This window comes from Branchiostoma floridae, chromosome 8 (genome assembly GCF_000003815.2).
Source record: "Branchiostoma floridae strain S238N-H82 chromosome 8, Bfl_VNyyK, whole genome shotgun sequence".
Taxonomy (NCBI): Eukaryota; Metazoa; Chordata; class Leptocardii; order Amphioxiformes; family Branchiostomatidae; genus Branchiostoma; species Branchiostoma floridae.
In genome coordinates this window covers 19570444-19590831 of record NC_049986.1, presented here as the reverse complement: position 1 = coordinate 19590831, position 20388 = coordinate 19570444, and the positions used below count along the sequence as shown (strand labels likewise).

Below are 20388 nucleotides of genomic sequence, written 5' to 3'. Positions count from 1 at the left end.
GTTGTCTCTGATTGGCTTACGGCTTTGGGGAATTCAAACAACTCACAGACTTACGTTGGAATTTTTACGCAAAATTCGAAGTATCTGATTATTCTAGATGGTATCAGAGTCCAAGTGTAATAAATTGCATTACAAAACTTCTGCTAAACATTCATGTTTTTGTAACCAAAAGTTCTTTGAGAAATCTGGTTGCTTCCGTATTGGCCAATGACATAGCGTCTTGCAGAGACAGATCTAGTGGGTTGAACAGAGGTTCATTCACCACACAGGAGAATATTGCGTTTGGAAGAGAATCTAGGTTTTCGTGTCAGATATTTCGTTCCGGAGAATGATCTACATGGCGAACGTTAACGGCTACGTGGATCTGCTCGAAGGCATTCCAGATGAGACAAAAGAAGGTTGGTCGTTTCGGCATTTTCGTTTGAACACAAGTTGGATTTTGAAGGATTGACCCCAGGTTTTACCAACCCATCCTGGCATCACATGATGCCATATGAACATCTTCAAGCAGATGTTTGTAAGGGAAATTGTAACGCTTATTGACTACAAAAGTTCTTTCAAGGCTGTTCAGTCATAAGAACGAGTCGTCATTCAGATTCACAAAATGTTTACGCAGCCTATTTTTATTTCCCGTAATTCTTAAGGTAAACCATCTTATCTGTACGTAATTCGTAGCGAGGCGACCAACTTCAGCGTAATTGCCGTCCTTGATTAAGCGTAGGGGGTTCTTCTGAATTCAGCGTAAATTGTTGTCGAGACCCCCATGCAGACCCTCATATGTATGTGCGTGTGCGTATCTGCCAGTGGATCGTGTGTGTGTGTGCACGCGTGTGTTTGCGCGTCACAGTATGTGTGTGTGTGTGTATGGTGGGGCTGCGTGTGTGGCGTTACAACTTGAAAAATATGTGTATGACTATGCAATGATGCATGTATCACTATAATTGAGTGAGTGAATAAGAATGACGAATAAAAATGACCCTACATCTCACTCACCTCACTGGTGAGGTGAGGTGAGATAACAGTTTTCTGCACACCCTTCCATTTTACTTTGATATGAGTTTTCATAATACATGTTTCTCTTGTAGAAATGGTGGAGCTGAATAACACCCTGGACAAGCTGGACTCCTGCCTGGACGCCCTGGAGGAACAGAACGACTCGCTGAACGCGAAGTTACGCGACCTTCTCCAGTCCAGCCAGCAGGCTCGGCAGGAGCTACAGGCCGAGAGGCAGTCCCTGGAGACGGATCAGAACACAGAATCCAGCCAGACAAAATCAGATCAGGAACAGAAGAAACAGTAGCACTGATATACAAGCCTTCTAAATTGTCTTAGACTCCAGTTAGCAATTTGATGTAGATAAACGGAAAGTAGGGAAACAGAGGTACGCAATAGGCTGAAGCCGTATCTGTATCTGTATCAGTAAATCTGCTAGGAAAGTACTTTTTTTATACCACCTCTAGCTCTGGCTTTATTTTAGTCTACCAAGTTATGGATCCTTCTCCAGTCCACTCAGCAAGCACAACAGGAACTACAGGCAGAGAGGCAGTCCCTGGAGATGGATCAGAACACAAAATCAGACCAGGAGCAGAAGAAAAAGTAACATTAATATCCACTCATAGATACTAGCCTTCCAACTTACTAATAATGTCTTAGCCTCCAGTTAGCAATTTGATATAGAGTAAGAGAGAGTAGGGAAACAGAGGTACGCAATAGGCTGAAGCCATAGATCTGCTAGCAAAGTACATAATACTTTCTTATACCACTGCTAGCTTTGTGTCAGCCTACAGAGTTATGGAGCGTAATCCAGTCCAGTCAGCAAGAACAATAAGAGCTACGGGCTGTGCTGACAATCTCAGAAAACAGAACACAGAACCAGGCATAAAATCAGGCCAGGAGTAAAAGAAACATTAGCTAGCATTGGTGTCCACTGCTAGGACTTAAACTAATAAATAATTCTGAAGAACCAAGCACAAAATCAAACCAGGAAAAGAAGCAACAGTAAGATGATATACTAGTACATGATATGATTTCATGATATACCCATCCAAGTTGTCTGCAATTAGCAATTAGCAATGGGATATAGATGTGATCTCCAAGCAGATCCTACGGTACCACAAGATAGTATCAAAAGCTGGCAGGAGGAGTTAGCCAGCCTATTAAGAGTGTGCATTGGCTACTGCAGGATCTGCTTGGAGAACAATGTAGATGTACAGAAAGTATAGAAGCATACATACCAGGACATAAGTCTCTAATACCTGGGGAATAACAAGAGAGTAGGGCCATTTGGCATATGTGCAATATTTGTATCACATATTATAGATCACTGATGAAGAAATGTTGGACATAATCAAGGATTTATTGTAAGGAATTGTATTGTAATTTTAAGCTTAGATCAAAGCCATTCTGGTCATGTCAGTTCAAGTTCAACTTCAAGATCAACACATGCCATCACCAATAGCTGAATACTCTATGTGCAATGACTATATTGTTTATATAAATAAATATACAAATGTATGTATTAACACAAGTAGTTGGTTTGGACAGCATCCTTTTTCAACTTGGCCAAACATATTTGTCAATGTGAGTAGAAAAATGAAAATGTTTAAAAGAATTTCAGCAGAATTATTCTGAAATTTTATCTTCCACATGTAACGTTACTCCTACCATAGAAATAAAATAGAGAAGTTATATGGTGAGTCCCTCTCTTATTTATTCATTAGCTGCTGAAAGTGACAATGAAATATTTTCTCTTCTTAATTCTGAAACATGAGAATCCTGTACATGTGTGTATGAAACCTATCTCCAGGCAGCTCCTATGGTAGCAGAAGATAGTATCAAAAGCTGGCAGAGGAGTGAAGCCGGCCTTGGAGTGTGTTTCACTCTGGGGCAAAGGCAAGGCAAATGAACACCTTTGGCAGACTACACTCCTTGGCAAGGTTGGTTTTATCTTATGCCATTGCAGGATCTGCTTGGAGATTACATGAAACCTGATATGGCCATGAACTGCAGGTGAGAATGACTCAGCATCATGTGACTGGAGTGTACCATCACAGTGGTGTTGGAGGGAGTGGAAGGAAAGGTACACTATACATGACGGGCCATTACAAACAGTTTGTTGTAGATTTACTTTTGTCATTTGTACTTAAGCAGGTTTGTCACAGAAGGCATCTTGGTATATAAGTTGAAACACCATTTTCTGCACTTTAATTTTATGAGACAATAATAACATTAACGTTTAATATAGGATTAACAGTTAAATATATTAAAATTAGAACTTTGAAAAGGAGTTAAAAATACTATATACTGAGGCCTTGGCAACATTCTTAGGAAAACAACTTCTAAATGCACAATTTAGTGAGAATGCTCACTTTTTATCTCCTTGGGAAAAATTACCTCAACCACCCTAACACCCCCTTTTAATAATAGTGAAATAGAACATTCTACATATTGAGGTCACATGCAATGCCTGAAAGCAGTCTTCCAAGTTCGGCTGGCCATGTAGAAAAATCTTTCATAGAATGATCTTGAGTCTTTTGCTAGGACTTAGAACTTAGGAAAACTTCTTCGCTTTAGCCTTACACAAATTCTTGGACTGATACCCAGGACTGCATCGTTATAATTTCGCGATCTATAGAACGTTGACCTGGCTTGACTCGACTCCTAGTTGATCATTGACATCTGCAAGAGAAACAAATATTTTGGCGGCGATGTTGAGCATCAGAGGAGCGATCTTTGCTTTCCTGTTCGTACTTGGGGAAGCCCTATCGGACGATGTTTGGTTCCAGCAGCCGAATTTTGCCGGGGCCATGCGCCTTCTCGGGGAAACTCGCCGTTTGGAGCCGCAGAAAACTGCCGAAGCTCTGCGGGTGTGGAAGGAGGCGACTTGGAAGAAGGCGATCGCTGCCTACAATGCCGCCAATGAGCTGTCAACGTCGGAAGACATGGCCGTCCCGTCTTACAACGTGTCGGAAGCTTGTAGGAACGCGACTTTCCGGTGCCAAGAAGATATGCTAGCAGGGAAGATGTACGCCTTACAAAGTGAGCCCCCCTCCCACTATTCTCCAACTCGCAGCAACGCAGCAACAAATATGTTTCGTTTTCTAATATTTGACTCACATCACTGTCATATTTTCTCTCTTGAATATAACGTCAACGTTGCACATTTCTTTGCAATCATAGGAATTTTTCTTGACAAGAGTGAAATGTTTCACACGTTAAGTATACAAAGTAATATTGCGGTTGCCTGCCCTAGATATAAGATTGTAACAGGTGTATTTGTCCCAGGTATTAGGCCACAACAGGTGGTTAGTCTCTAACAGACTCCGGGTCGCTGGAAAACCGTAGAAATGGAACAAATAGAGGAGTATGCCGGCCAGAGGAGTGTAGCCGGCCAGCGAACAGTATGCGACCTGCGGAGTCTGTGAGGGGTCGCTATCTTGTTTGATGTCCGCTAATCAATCGCTATCTGATAGGTGCGAAGTGGCTAAATAACCCTTTTATTGCCTTCCGACTCGTACTCCACGGTCCTAGCAGTCCACCTAGTACACATGCCCGCCGGCGCTGGTCGATTTATGACTTAGATTATCTCCGGCACTGAGTTACTTCCTTTAAATGTACAAGGACGTTACATGATGTAACATCCTTGCTTTGTACAAATAATTGGTGGATTAATCTAATATCGTGTCAAGATAGCGACCCCTCACAGACTTCTTAGGTCATGAACTGTTCCCTGGCCGGCTACAAGAGTTCCTCTGGCCGGCTTACTCCTCTATTTGTTCCAATTCTACGTTTTTCCAGCGACCCGGAGTCTGGTGGAGACTAAGGTGGTTGTGTTGGTGGGGTGTGTTGAAGGGTGTGTGTTTGTGTGTGTATTGGGTATGGTTTACATTATATTATAAGGCCTAGGAAAAAAATGTTGTGTTTCCTGTTTTCCTACCTACCCAAAAAAAACCTGCCGACCCTAGACTTTTTTTTTTGGGGTGGGCAGTGGAGTCACAAAGCTTCCAGTTAGAATTTTTATTTAGGCTGCTTCCTATTGAAGTAAAACACTGCTTGTCCCATCTAATGAAGGATAAATGTATCTATCATGCACAAAATTAAAGTTTGACATTGAAAGACAAGTGTCATCATACATTTCAGTTTACTTTGTACAACTGTATTGTAAATATGTATCACTAGAATTTTGGCCAGCCTAAAAAAGAATACAAGAAAAAAAAAGATAATCCCTACCTACTGACCCTAATTTTTTCAGGACTGAAACAGGAAACACAACATTTTTTTCCTAGGCCTAAGCCTTCTCGCATCAATTAGGACGCATGTGCGGTGACAGAAATTCTAGGTAATATGTCAAAGGGTAAGGCACACAAAAAGTCAACAGTCCTTGTCTTGACCATTGTTTTGATTTGCATAACAACATCCAGACGGGTTTTGTTTACAAACACAAACTAACAAACAGTCGTCTGTGTTTTTCAGTGTTCGATGCAGCAGGAAAGTTGCCGAGTGGTTTTCTGGAGGGGAACTTCAACTGGTGGGGCCTGTACACCCAGTGTGCCAACATCACAGCCAAGGCTTCTGGGGAAAACATCAACTTCGATGCCAAGTACTGGACTGCCACCATCGGACCAGTTCTCTCGGTATGTGCTTGTTTATTTTATAATGTTAATTTTTATATTGATTTGCTGATAATGTTATGGAAAATTCTATATTCTTTTAAGATGAGACTGTATTAGTTTTAGAGTTTCAAGTGCAGCCTATTCTCATAATTCACTAAGTACACCATTACTTACAAAGGGAGGGGGTGAAATTGTAATATTGTAACAATCTGCTGCTTAACAAATCTATTGTACAGTATTACATTAAAATTTGCATTCAGAGGCCAGAATTTTTCATTGCTAAGTGACATGATTAGCAACATTGGCTTGTTCTAAGGCTTGTCTGTGTTGAGTTCTTGAATATAATTCCCCTTGATCTTTTTGCTTTGCATGTACATCTTGCATCTTCTTCTGCAAGGATACAATCAACTTTAATTCAAATGCAATATTTCTAATGTAGAAAAGCCTTAAATATGACATACAAATTGTGAATGTTATTGATGATTATTGTCTGAAATTCAAGCTACATCATAAATGTAACATGCCATTCACAATTATGATGTTTAAATGTGATTTGTACATTGCTTGTTCAATCAATGTAAATGCCAACTTGCAGCCGCTGCTCTTTGTGCACCTGGGAGTTTGTGTGCCTGACACCTGCACCAGAGATGATGTGATTGAATGGTTAGATGGCAGTAAGTAATGATTCCACTGTGCACATCATGATCAGTGTCAAAATTCTGTGTGATATGCAATTATTTATATAAAGCTAGTTCACCTCTATTTGCAGGGTAGCCTATATCCGTTGTATTAAAAACAGATCAAGTTGACGAACTGTGGTTTCAAGTGACTATTCAAAATATTGCAGTTTGAAACCACTGTCTGTCGAGTTGGTATTTCTAAATACTGAGCAACGATGTAGGTTACCTCACGGATAAAGGTAAAGTAGCTTTACTGGAACAATGCTTGATGATGGTGAATAGTTGAATCGAAAAAGGACACTAATGAACCAATTTATGATAAATGATTTATCGATATGGGATAATAATGACTCACTGACTCATGAATTTTCACTTGTGACTGAGAAAAGACGGGTTCTCTTGTGTGGCAAGATCAAAGCATGATAGGAATAATTTTCTTTGCAAATTCGAGCTTTTGCCTACAAGTCAATGAGCTTTTTAGTTTATGAGCATAGGGTTTTTGACTCCATGGGTTGATATCATTTTGTGGATATCTCTCAGGTATCTTGATGAGGCTGTTGCTACGAGAGGGTATCACAGTGGTGGATGCAAAAAGTCTGCAAGTTGGAAACAAACTACCCAGGACTACAATGGCTGCCATGTGAGTATAGGGACAGCAAGGTTCACAGTGTATACGTATTAGTGTGTGTGTCAGGGTATGTGTGTGCAAGTCGTGTGTGTGTGTGTGTGTGAGTCTGTGTGACACTGTGTAAGAGAGAGAGTTTGTGTGTATGTATTCGTGTTTGTGTGTGCACTTCTTGTGTGAGAGTTTGTGTGTGTGTACACATGTACGTGTGTGAGGGAGAGGGTGTGTACATATGTGTGTTATTTGTGTGTGCATGTGTGTGTGTGTGTGAGTCTATGTGTGTGTTAGAGAGAGATTATGTATGTGTGTGTCCCTTGACAATGATATGTGACACGTCACATTCTCCATCACACACACACACACAGAAACACACATTTTCCAATCTCCAAATGTCTCCACCCATATTTCCAGCTGCATCTTGAGCATCATTGTTGCCCTCATGGCCGTCGGAACGCTCTACGACGTCTTCAAGTCCAACCCAGCATCTCCGCCAATCTGGAAGGTCCACCAGCCAATCAGCAGCGAGTATGCAAATGGGGCAGTTAACGAGACGACTCCGCTAATCAACGATGTCTCAGCGGTGAGGCAGGCTGAGAAGGTGATCGTGTCTCCTCCACAGGAAAGTGAGTACACTTAAGTAGTCCAATATTATTGAAAAAAGTTTAAACTGTGTTCCAACACTAAAAGAAACTCACCATAAATTTTCGGCCGAACACTCCGACCTTCTTCAGATGAAATGACTCGCTGCACTTATCCGGAAGTCGTCGGATGACGTCAGGTAGCAGCGAATCATAAATGGCGGGAAGGCGAAACCTGCCGACGACTACTTCCGGATTAGTGCAGCGAGTCATTTCATTTGAAGAAGGTCGTAGTGTTCGGCCGAAAATTTATGGTGAGTTTCTTTTAGTGTTGGAACAAAGTTTTAACTTTTTTCAATATGGAATCTACCAACACAGATGAGCTTTCATTTTGATACTTAAGTAGTCCGGTATTTTCTTAAAGCAGTGCTCCAAATAGCCATTTGCACATTTTGCAAATGCAACCACATTTTGCTTGGTGCAACTTAATTTCAAACCTAGGTAGCGCAGTGCGCAACCTGAAGTTTTGCAGTTGGAACATCGCTTTATCCCCACCTACATCATACATGCATAACATTTTGTATCAATGTCTTCACAAGATAAAACATATTAAGTAGTTACATTTAACTCAGGAAGAAAAGATAAGTATAGCTGATTTAAAGAAAGTAATAATCTAACCTTTAATTATTTGTTTGATAATTTCTAATTCTGATTCTAATTGATAATTTGTTTGACAGGACCTTTGTGTAAACTTCTCCTGGCCATCTCCATCCAAACTACAAAACATGACTTGTTTGTTTGTATTACTTGACAGGACCATTGCGTAAGTTCCTGCTGGCCTTCTCCATGCAAACCACAAAAAGTAACACAATTCAGCCATTTGCTGCAAGTAATTTTACCTTAGATAAGCCATCCATGATCCATCATTATTGTTTTTTCATTGTTTGTTTGTTTGTTTATTTATCAGGACCATTGTGTAAGCTCCTGCTGGCCTTCTCTGTGCGCACCAACACCAGGAAGCTCCTGTCGACGCGAGAGTCGGCCGATAGTCTGGGGTGTCTGCACGGGATCCGCTTCATCAGCATGACATGGGTCATCCTGGGTCACACCTTCGGGTTCATTGTCTACTATTTAGGTGAGGTTTCTCACTTACATCAAGTAAGAAAATGAGATTGATACTCATGACATAAAGGTGTAAGCTTGAGAAGCCTTTGAGTGGCAAGAACCATTCTTTGACAACTCTGAACTTACATGACCTGGGTCATCCTGAGATACACCTACGTTTTCATTAATACTATGTAGGTGAGGTTTCCCATGTTGTGTTCTGTCACTTGATCTGGGCAACATACAAACTAGCCTCAGGATACAAGAACCCACAGCCCGATCACAAAATATTTATTGATAGATATTTTTTAGATCGGGCTGGGGTCTGGTATCCAGGCTACATTTAAACAGGCTACATTTAAGCAGAGTTTGAATATGTTACCTTCATGAGTCATCCTGGGTCACACCTCTGCTTTCATTATATACTGTCTAGGTGAGGTTTCATGCCATGGTTTGCTTATTGTAACACTTACTGTTGCAGGGGCTTCAGAAGAATGGGAAAGACCCCCAAGTTTTTTTCAGTGTTTTAAGTTTACAGTGAAACAGTGCTGTGCAGTAGAAATGAGTTGGAAACACATGTTCATGGTGTGTTATGAAGTCATGGCTGAGAGGTCACCACAAAACCATGAAAATGATCTAAGAACAGAAAGTCACTTCACAATTTTTACATTTCAAGTATCTGGCCACAGATGTACAGGGTGCTGTTCGTAATCATTCACATTACATATGATATCAACATTATTTCACATAATTTCATCAATAAATGTTGATATTTTAGATTTTTCTTGATAATGCTGAACTGACCAACATGAAAACCATCACGAAATCTGTTGGAAAATTTGTACTAATGCCTTGATGCATTTTTGTTTGTTCTTCAGACAACCCCTTATATGGGCTTAGCATCATGAAACGCTTCAGCTTTGAGCCGATCCTGAATGGATTCCTGTCTGTGGACTCCTTCTTTTTCCTCAGGTAAGGGCTGAGATACATTATCTTTATGTCAAACCTGGGCCATGATAACATTCAATACACTACTGGTGTTCTGGACTGGATGATAACTTGTCATATGACACTTGGGTCATACTCTTGACTACACTTGGGTCATACTCTTGAGTTTTGACTACTAGCTTGACTCTACTGTAACCACCAAATCTTGGTTCTGATTAGCCCTCTTTTGGTCCCATTGTCATTTCACAACTTCTTTTCCTTTCCTATGTTGTCCATACAGTGGAGTCCTGATGTCGTACCTGATGCTTCTCCAGCTGAATAAGTACCGGAGGGAGGGGCGCAGGTTCCCCTACTGGCTGCTGTATGTGCACCGCTACTGGAGGTAAGGATACCATACTGAAATACCTGCTAGAAATTGTAATAGGATGAGCGGACATCCTGTGTAATTGTATGAGATGCACCCCCACACCTGGGATGGTTCAGTCCTGTGCTACCTCGTGACTGGATGTGGAGCTTCTAGCTCTCAGTGATGCAGTGATTTACTGCATGGGGTGTCCGCTCTTATCGCCTCCGTTGAACCGATTGCGCATATCTGCCACCTATTAGGGGGGGACATTAGTACAAACTTTTTGAAATACGCATCCTAAAATATGGAGATGATCTATCTAAACACAGAAATCACAAAAATTAGGCAATTGTAAAACTCTAACCCCCCTGTACATACCCCCTGAAGTTTGGATACCCCCCTCGCCATGTACTTGTGTGACGATGCTTAGGTCTGCAAGCACTGACTGCATTACTTCAGTTCTTTTTGCACATTTTGTGTAATTAAATGATACATTACACTCCAAGATACCTTTCTATCAAGTTTTGGCTTAATATTCTTGGTTGCCATGACAACAGGGCAGCAAGTATTGGGACGAATTTCCATTATTTTGCCAAAAACACAGAAGTCACGATAGGGCAGTAATTCGACAAGTGCTGAGAATAATAAAGAGCACTTAAATCAACTTCAGAGTGTCACAAGAATATTGATAAAATTTTCAGAAACTCGATGCCACGGAATTGGGCAACTTAAAAAAGAAACATTGTTTCAAGGTTACAAAAACACAGTTTTTTGCCAAGCTTAAAACCAGTGTTTTTGTATACAATTTATGTGTCGTGAAATATGTACAGAAAAGCAACAGTTGACTGTTCTCTCTACTACTAAGCTCTCTTGTACATGTACATAATATATCTAAGGCTCGAAATACCTTTTCTGCATACCTGCACCTTGAAAATAGCCTGCACCAGTCAAATTTTACCTGTACCACTCTGAATTTTGGAAGTATAGCTCTTACTAAATTGTTCAGGAACCATTGCTATTTTTTCTTTTCTACAGAATATTACTTAATATAGGTGGTAGTGGTAACATTCAATGCTAATAACAATCCAAGTACACCTACATCATCTGCCCTTAGATGTATAAAAACAGGTATTTGGACCAGTGCAGGTTAGGTGCAGGTAGACATCAAAAATACCTGCACAGCTCCAATTTTACCTGCGCTAACCTGTATATACCCAGTACATGGACCAGTGCAGGCTAGATGCAGGTAGACACCAGAAAAATTTTAACTGCACTAACCTGTATATACCCAGTACATGGACCAGTGAAGGTTAGGTGCAGGTAGACACCAGAAATACCTACACAGCTCCAATTGTACCTGCACTAACCTGCATAAGCAGGTAGTATTTCGAGCCCTGATATCTCTCATTGTAAGCAAGATGCCTACGAATTGCTGCGATACTGAATTTCAACAATGTTTTATTGGTACATCTATTTACAACAGAATCAAAAGAACCATAGTCAAATTTACACTCATTGATGGCGTGTACTAGTACATGGTTTGTACTAGTAAGTATATGTCTCTCTACCAATCAACAGCAATGTTTGCAATCTCTTTCTCATTCAGTCCTTGCTTCTTAAGCTCCTCTTCATTTCTCTTCCAAACTATTAGAATCTCTGGTATCCTGCCTCCTTTCCTGCCTTCTCTACTGTACTGTCTAAACGATCCAGGTTCTATTCTCTTTTTCAGTACCCTTGTAACTTCAGATTGGTAATTGTGGTTACCACTTGGACAATGGCACTACAGACTTCTTCTTTCTTTGTCTGTTGGAACATTTCCTCAGAGATAAACCCAAAGGCTGCATCCTTAACCTGCAGCAACAGTGCTCGAAATACCCACTTGCACACTTGAAAATGCATTTTGGTTGGCGCAACGTAAGTCGTAATTCTAAATCCAGGTAGCGCAGTGCGCAAAATTTTTCAGTTGGAACACAACTTTCCCCCACCTACATGCATAAGTATTTATTTCTTGATAGGATAAAACATAAGTTACATGTACATGTAGCTACAGGGGTGCCTAATAGGGGTGGGTAAACGGTACAGAAAATTCAGGTTCATGCAGGTCTGGTTCAGGTCCAGAGGTCCGGACCTGAACCTGGACCTGATTCAGTATGTGAAAACTTGTGATACTCAAAACAATGGTCCATTTCGCTACAAAGAAATCTGTTTTGCAGAGTATTTGAGTACCACTGGCGTTTTAAAATCCTACAAGGCTAACTGCCTCTGTGCGATTGAGTGTAAAAATTGGTAGAAATGACTCCAGACTATAATATAATATACCTGTAGCCCGTTTCGTCCAATTTTGAGTTTGGATCAGTCCATTTTTGCCATGGGGGTGATTTGGAATAGTCCATATTTGCATGGGAAATACATTTAAAGGTTCAGATATCCACAATGATCTCTCCTGAAGTCAAATATTCTGCCAATGATGCCAAAGTACAATTTATAAGGCAGTAAGCGTGTTTAGTAATATAGCATTATGCTAGTTAAGTACATTATCAACTTAAAAACTTCAGGGGGTATGTACAGGGGGGTTAGCAATCAAAGATTTACAAAATTTTTACATTTTCATATCCAGATGGACCGTCTCCATATTTCTAGGGGCGTATTTCATCAAAAACTGCATTTTTGCAAAATAGTGTCCCCCCCTACACCTATTTCTCCTCTTGGCCCTGGGTGTTGGCGGTTTCCTTCTAGTTTTTGGCGGGTTTCCTTGTATTCCTTGTACACAACTGAAAACGGTAAACATTAAACTTGCGACCGCCACCCCAGGGCTCCTGTCTCTTCAATGCTCCCAGTCTCAGTAACGAACTAGACAATTATAACTGTAAATGGGCCTTGCATGGATAAGTACAGGAGAGAGGAGCGCAGGTTTCCCTACCGGCTGCTGTATGTGCACCGCTACTGGAGGTGGGGATAGTGTGCATACATGACTTGCTGCTGCAATAACTGTTACTAATACTGTAACAGAATCTCTTTGTGGGCTCATTGGGCTATTCTCCATGCAGAGGTTTTGTTTAGGGGGTGGCGGATTTTGGGACTGTGATAGAAGTGTTCTCTAGGCGAGGCAACTGACACTGCAGTTCATTTATCTATTATATAATAGCACATCACCTATCAGATTTCCAAAGCCATCAGTTACCATCACAAATCATTTCCAGTGTTCCCATCTTGGGAGAAGCCTTAAGTTAGTCCTTACTTTTTATTTCAATTTGCTTCGTATTTCGTTCTGTTTCATTCCTATTTTGTTCCATTCCATTCCCAATTTCTGTACTCCCATGTTAAGTGTGCTTACTACATAATAACATGCCATTGCTACCTTCCAGGTTGACTCCAGTGTATGCGTTTACATTGATGCTGTATATGTGGGTGTACCCTTACATCATGACTGGTCCCGCTGCCACCAACACACCTGACCCGGGCTGCACCAACAACTGGTGGTACAACTTCCTCTACATCAACAACTTTCTGGACATGGTCAAAGGAACAGAGGTATGTTTTTTCCTTTGATTGAAATTGTAAAGATCATAATCGCAGCACAACTCAACTTTAGGCTTGCACTTACCTAGAAGTACTTGTACCATGTACTTGATGGAGAGGAGCAAGGGGCCAGTCCCTGGCTTAATACGCAGGCAGGCTAGCCTGGTATTTAGCCATATTATAGCTCCTGAGTCTCTATTGTACTCTCTGCAAATATTTGCTATAATACCGCTTATTACCAGGGTAACTCATCTTCTTTATACCCAGTGGAAAAGTTTTGCGCTGTCAGGGTGTATTGTCTATGAAGGTTAGACATCTAGGTAGAGAATATATTTTAGATATGCTAAGAACTGTTACTCAAGCAACTGGATCTGATGTTGGAAACGGTCAGAATGTTCATTACCTTTTGTCAGGTACATTCATTTTTGCTATTTGGCATATTTTTGCGGCATTTACTCTTTCAACATTCCCGTTTCAGTGCATGGGCTGGACCTGGTACCTGGCTAACGACATGCAGTTCTTTGTCATCAGTGTGCCTCTCATCTGGCTAACATTCAGGTAAGGTCACCAATTAATTTTTATTTTATGAGCTTGCTCAGTACAACTAGCCTGGGTACCATCCGGATAGTAGTTCGCTCCTATGTTCACTTCTGCTATCCGTCTGGAGACGTGCGCATTCAAACCGTTTGGTGGTGACGCCAGTTGATGAGCGAATCAAGGAATGGGTTCTAGAGCACTCGTTCGATGACAACAGGCCGGCGCCCACATGCGCAAGCAAGGGGACGTGAGGCTTTTCCGGTGTTGGAACACCGGTTCGAACGATCATTTGAACCCATTCCATAATTCGCTCCTATTTGGGGACCAATCAGCGTCTGCGTCCAAAATTTGGACGATTCCAGACGTTGAGATGGTCTGCGTTCCCAGACGGAAACACAGAGAAGCGACTGTATATAGTGTATAATGAATGTCAGAGCTAGAAGCGACTGTATATAGTATATAATGAACGTCGGAGCGAACTACTTTCCGGATGGTACCCAGGCTACAGTACAAGGCCATATGGACCACACCCCTCAAGCTCACTGCAGTAACAGAAGCATCAAGCGTAGGCAAGTTGGACTAACTGACTTGATTGGGGTATGAAGTATACAACAAGCTTCTAGGGACCTGACCAGTGGAAGGGCCACTTTAAGCTTTATTTAGACAGGCTGCCTTAGGCGCATGTTCGGGCATGGCACACCCGCTATACACGAATCAGGCACCATAGGAGGAACCCCTTGCATCATTGGTCAGAAGTCCTCCTAGAAGACGGAAACTCCAAATAACAAACCTGCATCTGCTGGGGCCGTCTTACAGGTGGCATGCAGTTCTTGTTCTTGTGGGACTTAGTGTACCAGTAGACACCAGGGTGGAGAAGGAATATTCGAAGTGCTTGCCCATCCTTCACCTTAAAAAATCATGTGCAGGTCAGGCAGACTCACCTAACCCACCCTGTCTGCCTACCATTGTCTTCTGAGACACTACAAATGGATGCCAACAACAACAACAAAAAGTTGGCCTGTGCAGGAACTATAATTAGATATCGTTGTAGTGCTCAGTGCATGGGCCCCACCCTTTGCAACATCTGGTGTGGGAAGGACCAGGGGGATAACTTTAACTTTATCTATTTTCTTTCCCAGGTATTTCCTGGTGGGCATGATCACCCAGGCGGTTTTGCTGCAGGCCAGTTTTGGAGCGACGATCGGCCTGGCCATACACTACAACCTCCAACCTTCCATGTCATCACCGGGGTAAGGTGCAACTTTTTACTTTTTAGTTTTTTAAAAATTCTTAGCATACCGGTGGTAGAGTGCTTTAAGTACATGAGAAAGTTACAAGGTTTTAACAACACTTGCTGGTAGTAGATAAAAAATTACTCTCTAAAGTATTAATTTTGCCAATTTGAATACTGTAAGCCTTAGGATATAACTAATTTTGTCTTGTAATGACTAATGTACGTGTATGTCTGAATGATGTTTTTGCGCAAGATAATTTGAGAACACCTGGATGGACTGTTTTGATATTTGGTATATTTGCAGGCCTTTGGAAGACCTTTGGAAGATGAAATGTTATGAAGCATTTTATTTCTAGTAGCTTTTTCTTTTCAGATTGTGCCAAGATCTTAGTGTACACCCTTCATAATAAATCATTGCTTTCGAAACCCAACTCAAACAACAGGTCCTGGAGCTAATTGACTCAGTTGCATCAACTTTGTCCTGACTTTGTCTTACCTATCTTTCATATTGGAATCCACAAATTGTCTTCAGACTAATGACTTTGTCTCACGTTATTGGACAATAGAAAACTCTTTTGAATTCATTGAACCTGTTTCTTCCTGATCTTTTCAGTGGTGATGATGAAAGATAGTGAATCAGATGCTGTCTGAAACGTCTTACCGTTTCCAAAAGCATATCTAGTTGCCTAGTAGCTGCTTTTTGGCGTATTTTTGTATCTGGATGTCTAACCTTCATTATTCCTACTTCCAGACAGAACCCAGATGCGATGAACCTGTACTACCAGAAGCCGTACTGCAGGATTGGACCGTACCTGGTCGGCACCATACTGGGATATTTCCTCTACAGGACCAGGGGACAGGTCCGCATGCACAAGGTATCTAGTAGTATAATCTACAGTTTCTGAGCTAGTTTAATGGCAACTTCTGTGAAAAAATACCCAAGTGTTTCAGTTTCAGTCTTTGAGGGTGTTACCTCCAACATATTTCCAGCATTTTGAGTGCCTATGGAAGGTGCGAGGCATGGCAGGGAAGTGGAAAATTTTGAAATCTTGACCCTCCAGAATGTCATTTTTCCGCATTTTGATGGGCATTAGTTTCGCTGGCAGGCTGCAGACTGCAGAACCGTTGTACTTCACACAGGCAGTAGCCCTGCTAGGCTGGCTGGCTGCTACAGGAATGTGCCTGTGTGTTAGTGTATGGACTGTACAACCATCTGACCCAGGGTGTGGTTCTGAGCAAACCTGTGGCCACCCTGTACCTGTCACAGCTGCGACAACCAAACTGATGAATGAAAATGTTTAAAATCTGTTTTTCTTATACAGGCTGTAGCTTTACTAGGCTGGCTAGCTGCTACAGGAATTGGCCTGGGTGTCGTGTACGGACTGTACAACCATCTGACAGAGGGTGTGGTACTGAGCCGACCTGTGGCTGTCATGTACCTCACAGTGCATCGCACAGCCTGGGGAGTGGCGCTGGCCTGGGTTGTGTTTGCCTGTGTTAATGGCTATGGAGGTGAGAGGAATGAGGAGTTTTCAGGCATTTTTGTTGCATCTAATTGTATGATGATGATACGTGTTACTGAATTAAAATGTGATATTCAGGAAAGTAGATCAGTGACTGTTTTGTAATCATTTTGTGTTCATTTTTCAATTATGTTGGAAAAATTGAAATGGATATACATGACTTCTGTTTTTCTTAGTACTGTTCTTTGTTTTGGAAAGCAAATTTTGTCTGGAAAACAAGCAGATTTCTTTATGTTAAGGTCAAAATTTTCAAATTCTATAAAGATTATAATAAGACATTTCATTGCAATAGGTAGATATTTCAATATTGCATTATTTTTGAAAATCCGAGAACCAACAGTTAAAATTGGTGTGGCCTTATGAAGATGATGATGATGGTGAACTGTGTGCCTCAGGTATAATCAACACCATCCTGTCCTGGAAAGCGTGGATCCCCCTGAGCAGACTGACCTACTGTGCCTACCTGGTGCACCCCATGGTCATCTTCATCGCCTATCAGGACCAGAGAGAGACTCCTGTACACTACACAGACATAGAGCTGGTGGGTAAATCACTAGGGGCTAATCTCCAAGCAGATTGTACGGTAGCATAAGATAGTATTAAAAGCTGGCAGAGGAGTGAAGTTGGCTTAGGAGTGTGTTTCGCTACCTTTTGGCTGACTACACCCCTTGGCCGGTTTGGTAATATCATTTTAGCATCTGCTTGGAGATTATAAGAAGCATGGCTAAGGCTTAAATTTACCTTTTCTTGCATACCTACACACCTACCAGGACCAGAGAGAGACTCCTGTGCATTACACAGACAGTGGTGGGTAAATCACTAGGGGCAAGGCTAAGGCTTAAATATTTTTTTTTGTTTTCATCCATACAATACAGCATGATTATGAAGGTTAGACATCCAGGTAATCAATATTAAAATGCAATTTAATCTCTACAACTGGATAAAAATGGAGATTTACTTCCGGACATTTCGAGTGACAGCCATCACTGCGTCACTAGAAGTATATTATATGTACCTACACATTTTTGATTATAACACATCCAAAGCTCAATTCAATAGACAATTAGCACTGGGGAAACACAGGAGAAACATGCCCAGCAGAAGAGGAGATATCCTGTGTGTATCCTCCCTTTTCCCAAGTCAGAGCAGTGTTGGCAGGAGGGGGCATGGGGGGAACATGAGAACATATTCTACGATCCCTGTACCCCCATAGGAAGGCCTGGTGGAGGTTAAAGTAGATGTAATTTTTGTATTGTGTGCTGTTTTTAAATCCATTTTCTGTGATTTTCCAGACGTACTATTTTGTGGGGCATGTGGTGTTCTCCTATGCCGTGGCTTACATTGTGAGCATGATGGCAGAGGCTCCCATGAGACAACTGGAGAAACTGGTGCTGAAACAAGAGAACTGAGATCATATGGCCACTGCAGTGAGATGGCAGGATGGATGGATGGATGGAGGATGGGATGGATGGAAGCACAATGTTTTACTTGTATGAACAGGACAGTAATTGATGCAGAAAAACACTGAGATTTATTCAGTTTTAACAGAGTATACAGATGGTTTGATGGATGGATGGATGGAGGGAGGGAGGGACGGAGGGAGGAAGGGAGGGAGGGAGGGAGGGAGGGAGGGAGGGAGGGAGGGAGGGATGGATGGATGGATGGATGGAGGGATGGATGGATGGATGGATGGATAGAGGGATGGAGGGAGGGATGGATGGATGGATGGATGGAGGGAGGGAAGGACAGAAGGTTTTACTTGGCATAAATGGGACAGTTTTACTGATGCAGTAAAACACTAAAAATTGGAATTTATTCTTATCCCTTTTTAACTGAGTTTACAGATGGTTTGAGTAATGAATTAATAGATGGATAGGGAATGGATGAATGAATGAGCGAATGTGTGAATCAAATAACTACAAGAGTGAGGCTTTAAAAGTGTATCTTAGTCTAAGACTTTATAAATGAGTTCAAAATGTGTTTTCCTAAATGGGAGCCCAGCAACATTTCTAAACAAGAAATAAGTATGTTGTGAATTAAATACATATGTTTCTTAAAGGAATTTTTTCCTTTTGGATGGGGAAGAACATTGTAGGGGGGAGCTTGCGGTTTCAAACCTGTCTACATAAAAGAACTCAACTCATATATTGAGATTGTGGCTGCAAGGCTGATGATATAGGAGCTGCATTAAGGCCATATCTGGCCACATCATACCACTAGCTGATAGTATGTGAAAGTATTATGATAATGCTTTGGCTTTGGGGACGAAACACTTCACCTTAAATGGCTGCTGCTTAAAAACGATTATGCATATCAAGTGATAATATCACTGTGGCATTCCTATAATATCCAAGCAGATCCTACGGTGCCATAAGATCACCTGTATCAAAGCTGGCCAAGGAGTGTAGCCTGCCAAAGGGCACCGGTAGCATGCATATCATGATACGCCTAGGCCATCTTTTGATGCTATCTTTTTGGAGATCAGCATCCTACAACTTTGAAATGTGTGAAAGGTCTGTGCACTGCAGTAGAATACTTTAACATAGATTTAAACTTTTAATGGCATTGAAGCCTCACAATTTTTAATGCCTATTGTTGTACACTTTAGGTGTTTTTAGAGCATTGCTTTTGATTTGTACGATTTGCAAACAACACCGTTGATGTTGATGAAAATATGCTGCTATATATTCAAGGACAAAATATTGCTATGTTTACATATGTTTCATTCAGAAAATGATAATAATGTTCTCTTATCTCAATGCTTTATACAAAGAATCTATTTTTCTTGCTATGATTTTTTCTTGAGATAATCATAATGCTACATGAAGCTTTATATTTTGTCACAACATTTCTACCTAACTTTAACAAAGAGCTATATTTTGATATACTTTTACCTCTCTATGCACTGTAAAGTTTTGCTGTTAGAGCAAATTTTTGTCTTTGTTTTTGCAATATAAACATTCCTATAGACAAGAAAATACTTTAAGAATATTTCAAGTTTGTGTGGAAAGTATGTGTATATAACTGGTTCTCTTAAGTGTTGTTGAAAGGTTTTAAATATATTCCTTACAAAGGTACACGTTTTATTTCATGAACTTCCTGTAGACATTTCATGTAAAGCCACTATCGCTGCACACAATGTAGATACATATTAAAATGTTTTGAACTTGCACATATGTGTCAGCCGTCTTAACTTTTTTTTTGTAAGATGCAAGGACATGTAGTGCGTTCTTATAATTCCCATTTTACAACTTATTCGGCCAATTTGTATACGCAGCTTGTATACTTAAGTGCAAACCTGGTGTGTTATGATATGAAGCGGTTTACCGGGTGTGCAATACAAACAAGTAAAGTAAAGTAACTAAACAGTACAAACAAAGTCGCCTGAGTTTTGCTTATACCCCCGTCACATGTAGCGAAAGTCGATCGGACGAGGATTCTGCGGCAATCGCCCGAGCCTCGCTTATGATAACTTTATTGCACAACTAGAGTTCGGCGACCTCATACCTCCATGAAAATTTAGAGCTTTCGTAACTTTCATGCCGCAGAATCCTCGTCCGATCGATTTTCGCTACATGTATAATACCACTGTCACGTTTGGCGAAAATCGATCGGACGAGGATTCTGCGGCAATCGCCCGAGCCTCGCTTATGATAACTTTATTGCACAACTAGAGTTCGGC

The 20388-nt window shown here is 41.2% G+C and overlaps 3 protein-coding genes across 4 annotated transcripts; all 3 read left to right on the top strand.

Annotated features, from left to right (window-relative positions):
• Position 1: 1 nt before the first annotated feature.
• LOC118420747 (UPF0184 protein) lies at positions 2-1967 on the top strand. 2 transcript variants are annotated; one of them, XM_035827709.1, is made up of 3 exons: positions 2-398; positions 1086-1264; positions 1568-1967. In XM_035827709.1, the coding sequence occupies exons 1-3, from the start codon at positions 329-331 to the stop codon at positions 1598-1600; spliced, it is 282 nt and encodes a 93-aa protein (XP_035683602.1). In that variant the 5' UTR covers positions 2-328; the 3' UTR covers positions 1601-1967. The 2 variants fall into 2 exon arrangements, with proteins under 2 accessions (XP_035683602.1, XP_035683601.1); XM_035827708.1 differs by having other exon boundaries at positions 3-398; positions 1086-1967.
• A 1486-nt stretch (positions 1968-3453) lies between these two features.
• On the top strand, positions 3454-5970 carry LOC118420746. Its single transcript, XM_035827707.1, has 2 exons — positions 3454-4038; positions 5473-5970. The coding sequence occupies exons 1-2, from the start codon at positions 3708-3710 to the stop codon at positions 5727-5729; spliced, it is 588 nt and encodes a 195-aa protein (XP_035683600.1). The 5' UTR covers positions 3454-3707; the 3' UTR covers positions 5730-5970.
• A 1360-nt stretch (positions 5971-7330) lies between these two features.
• LOC118420741 (nose resistant to fluoxetine protein 6-like) lies at positions 7331-18286 on the top strand. Its single transcript, XM_035827700.1, has 11 exons — positions 7331-7540; positions 8463-8630; positions 9478-9571; positions 9828-9929; positions 13259-13424; positions 13891-13970; positions 15089-15199; positions 15935-16058; positions 16506-16695; positions 17102-17247; positions 17999-18286. Exons 1-11 carry the CDS (start codon positions 7357-7359, stop codon positions 18113-18115), a joined length of 1482 nt encoding a protein of 493 aa, XP_035683593.1. The 5' UTR covers positions 7331-7356; the 3' UTR covers positions 18116-18286.
• Positions 18287-20388: the final 2102 nt, after the last annotated feature.

What these genes read in the sequence shown, in the direction of transcription:
- LOC118420746 (XM_035827707.1), top strand. Translation starts at nt 3,708, where the DNA reads ATGTTGAGCATCAGAGGAGCGATCTTTGCTTTCCTGTTCGTACTTGGG. An exon ending in GAAGATGTACGCCTTACAAA is followed by an intron (nt 4,039 to 5,472) that starts GTGAGCCCCCCT and finishes TGTGTTTTTCAG; the next exon opens with TGTTCGATGCAGCAGGAAAG.
- LOC118420747 (XM_035827708.1), top strand. Translation starts at nt 329, where the DNA reads ATGATCTACATGGCGAACGTTAACGGCTACGTGGATCTGCTCGAAGGC. An exon ending in TCCAGATGAGACAAAAGAAG is followed by an intron (nt 399 to 1,085) that starts GTTGGTCGTTTC and finishes TTTCTCTTGTAG; the next exon opens with AAATGGTGGAGCTGAATAAC.
- LOC118420741 (XM_035827700.1), top strand. Translation starts at nt 7,357, where the DNA reads ATGGCCGTCGGAACGCTCTACGACGTCTTCAAGTCCAACCCAGCATCT. An exon ending in GACTCCTTCTTTTTCCTCAG is followed by an intron (nt 9,572 to 9,827) that starts GTAAGGGCTGAG and finishes TTGTCCATACAG; the next exon opens with TGGAGTCCTGATGTCGTACC. An exon ending in ACATGGTCAAAGGAACAGAG is followed by an intron (nt 13,425 to 13,890) that starts GTATGTTTTTTC and finishes TTCCCGTTTCAG; the next exon opens with TGCATGGGCTGGACCTGGTA.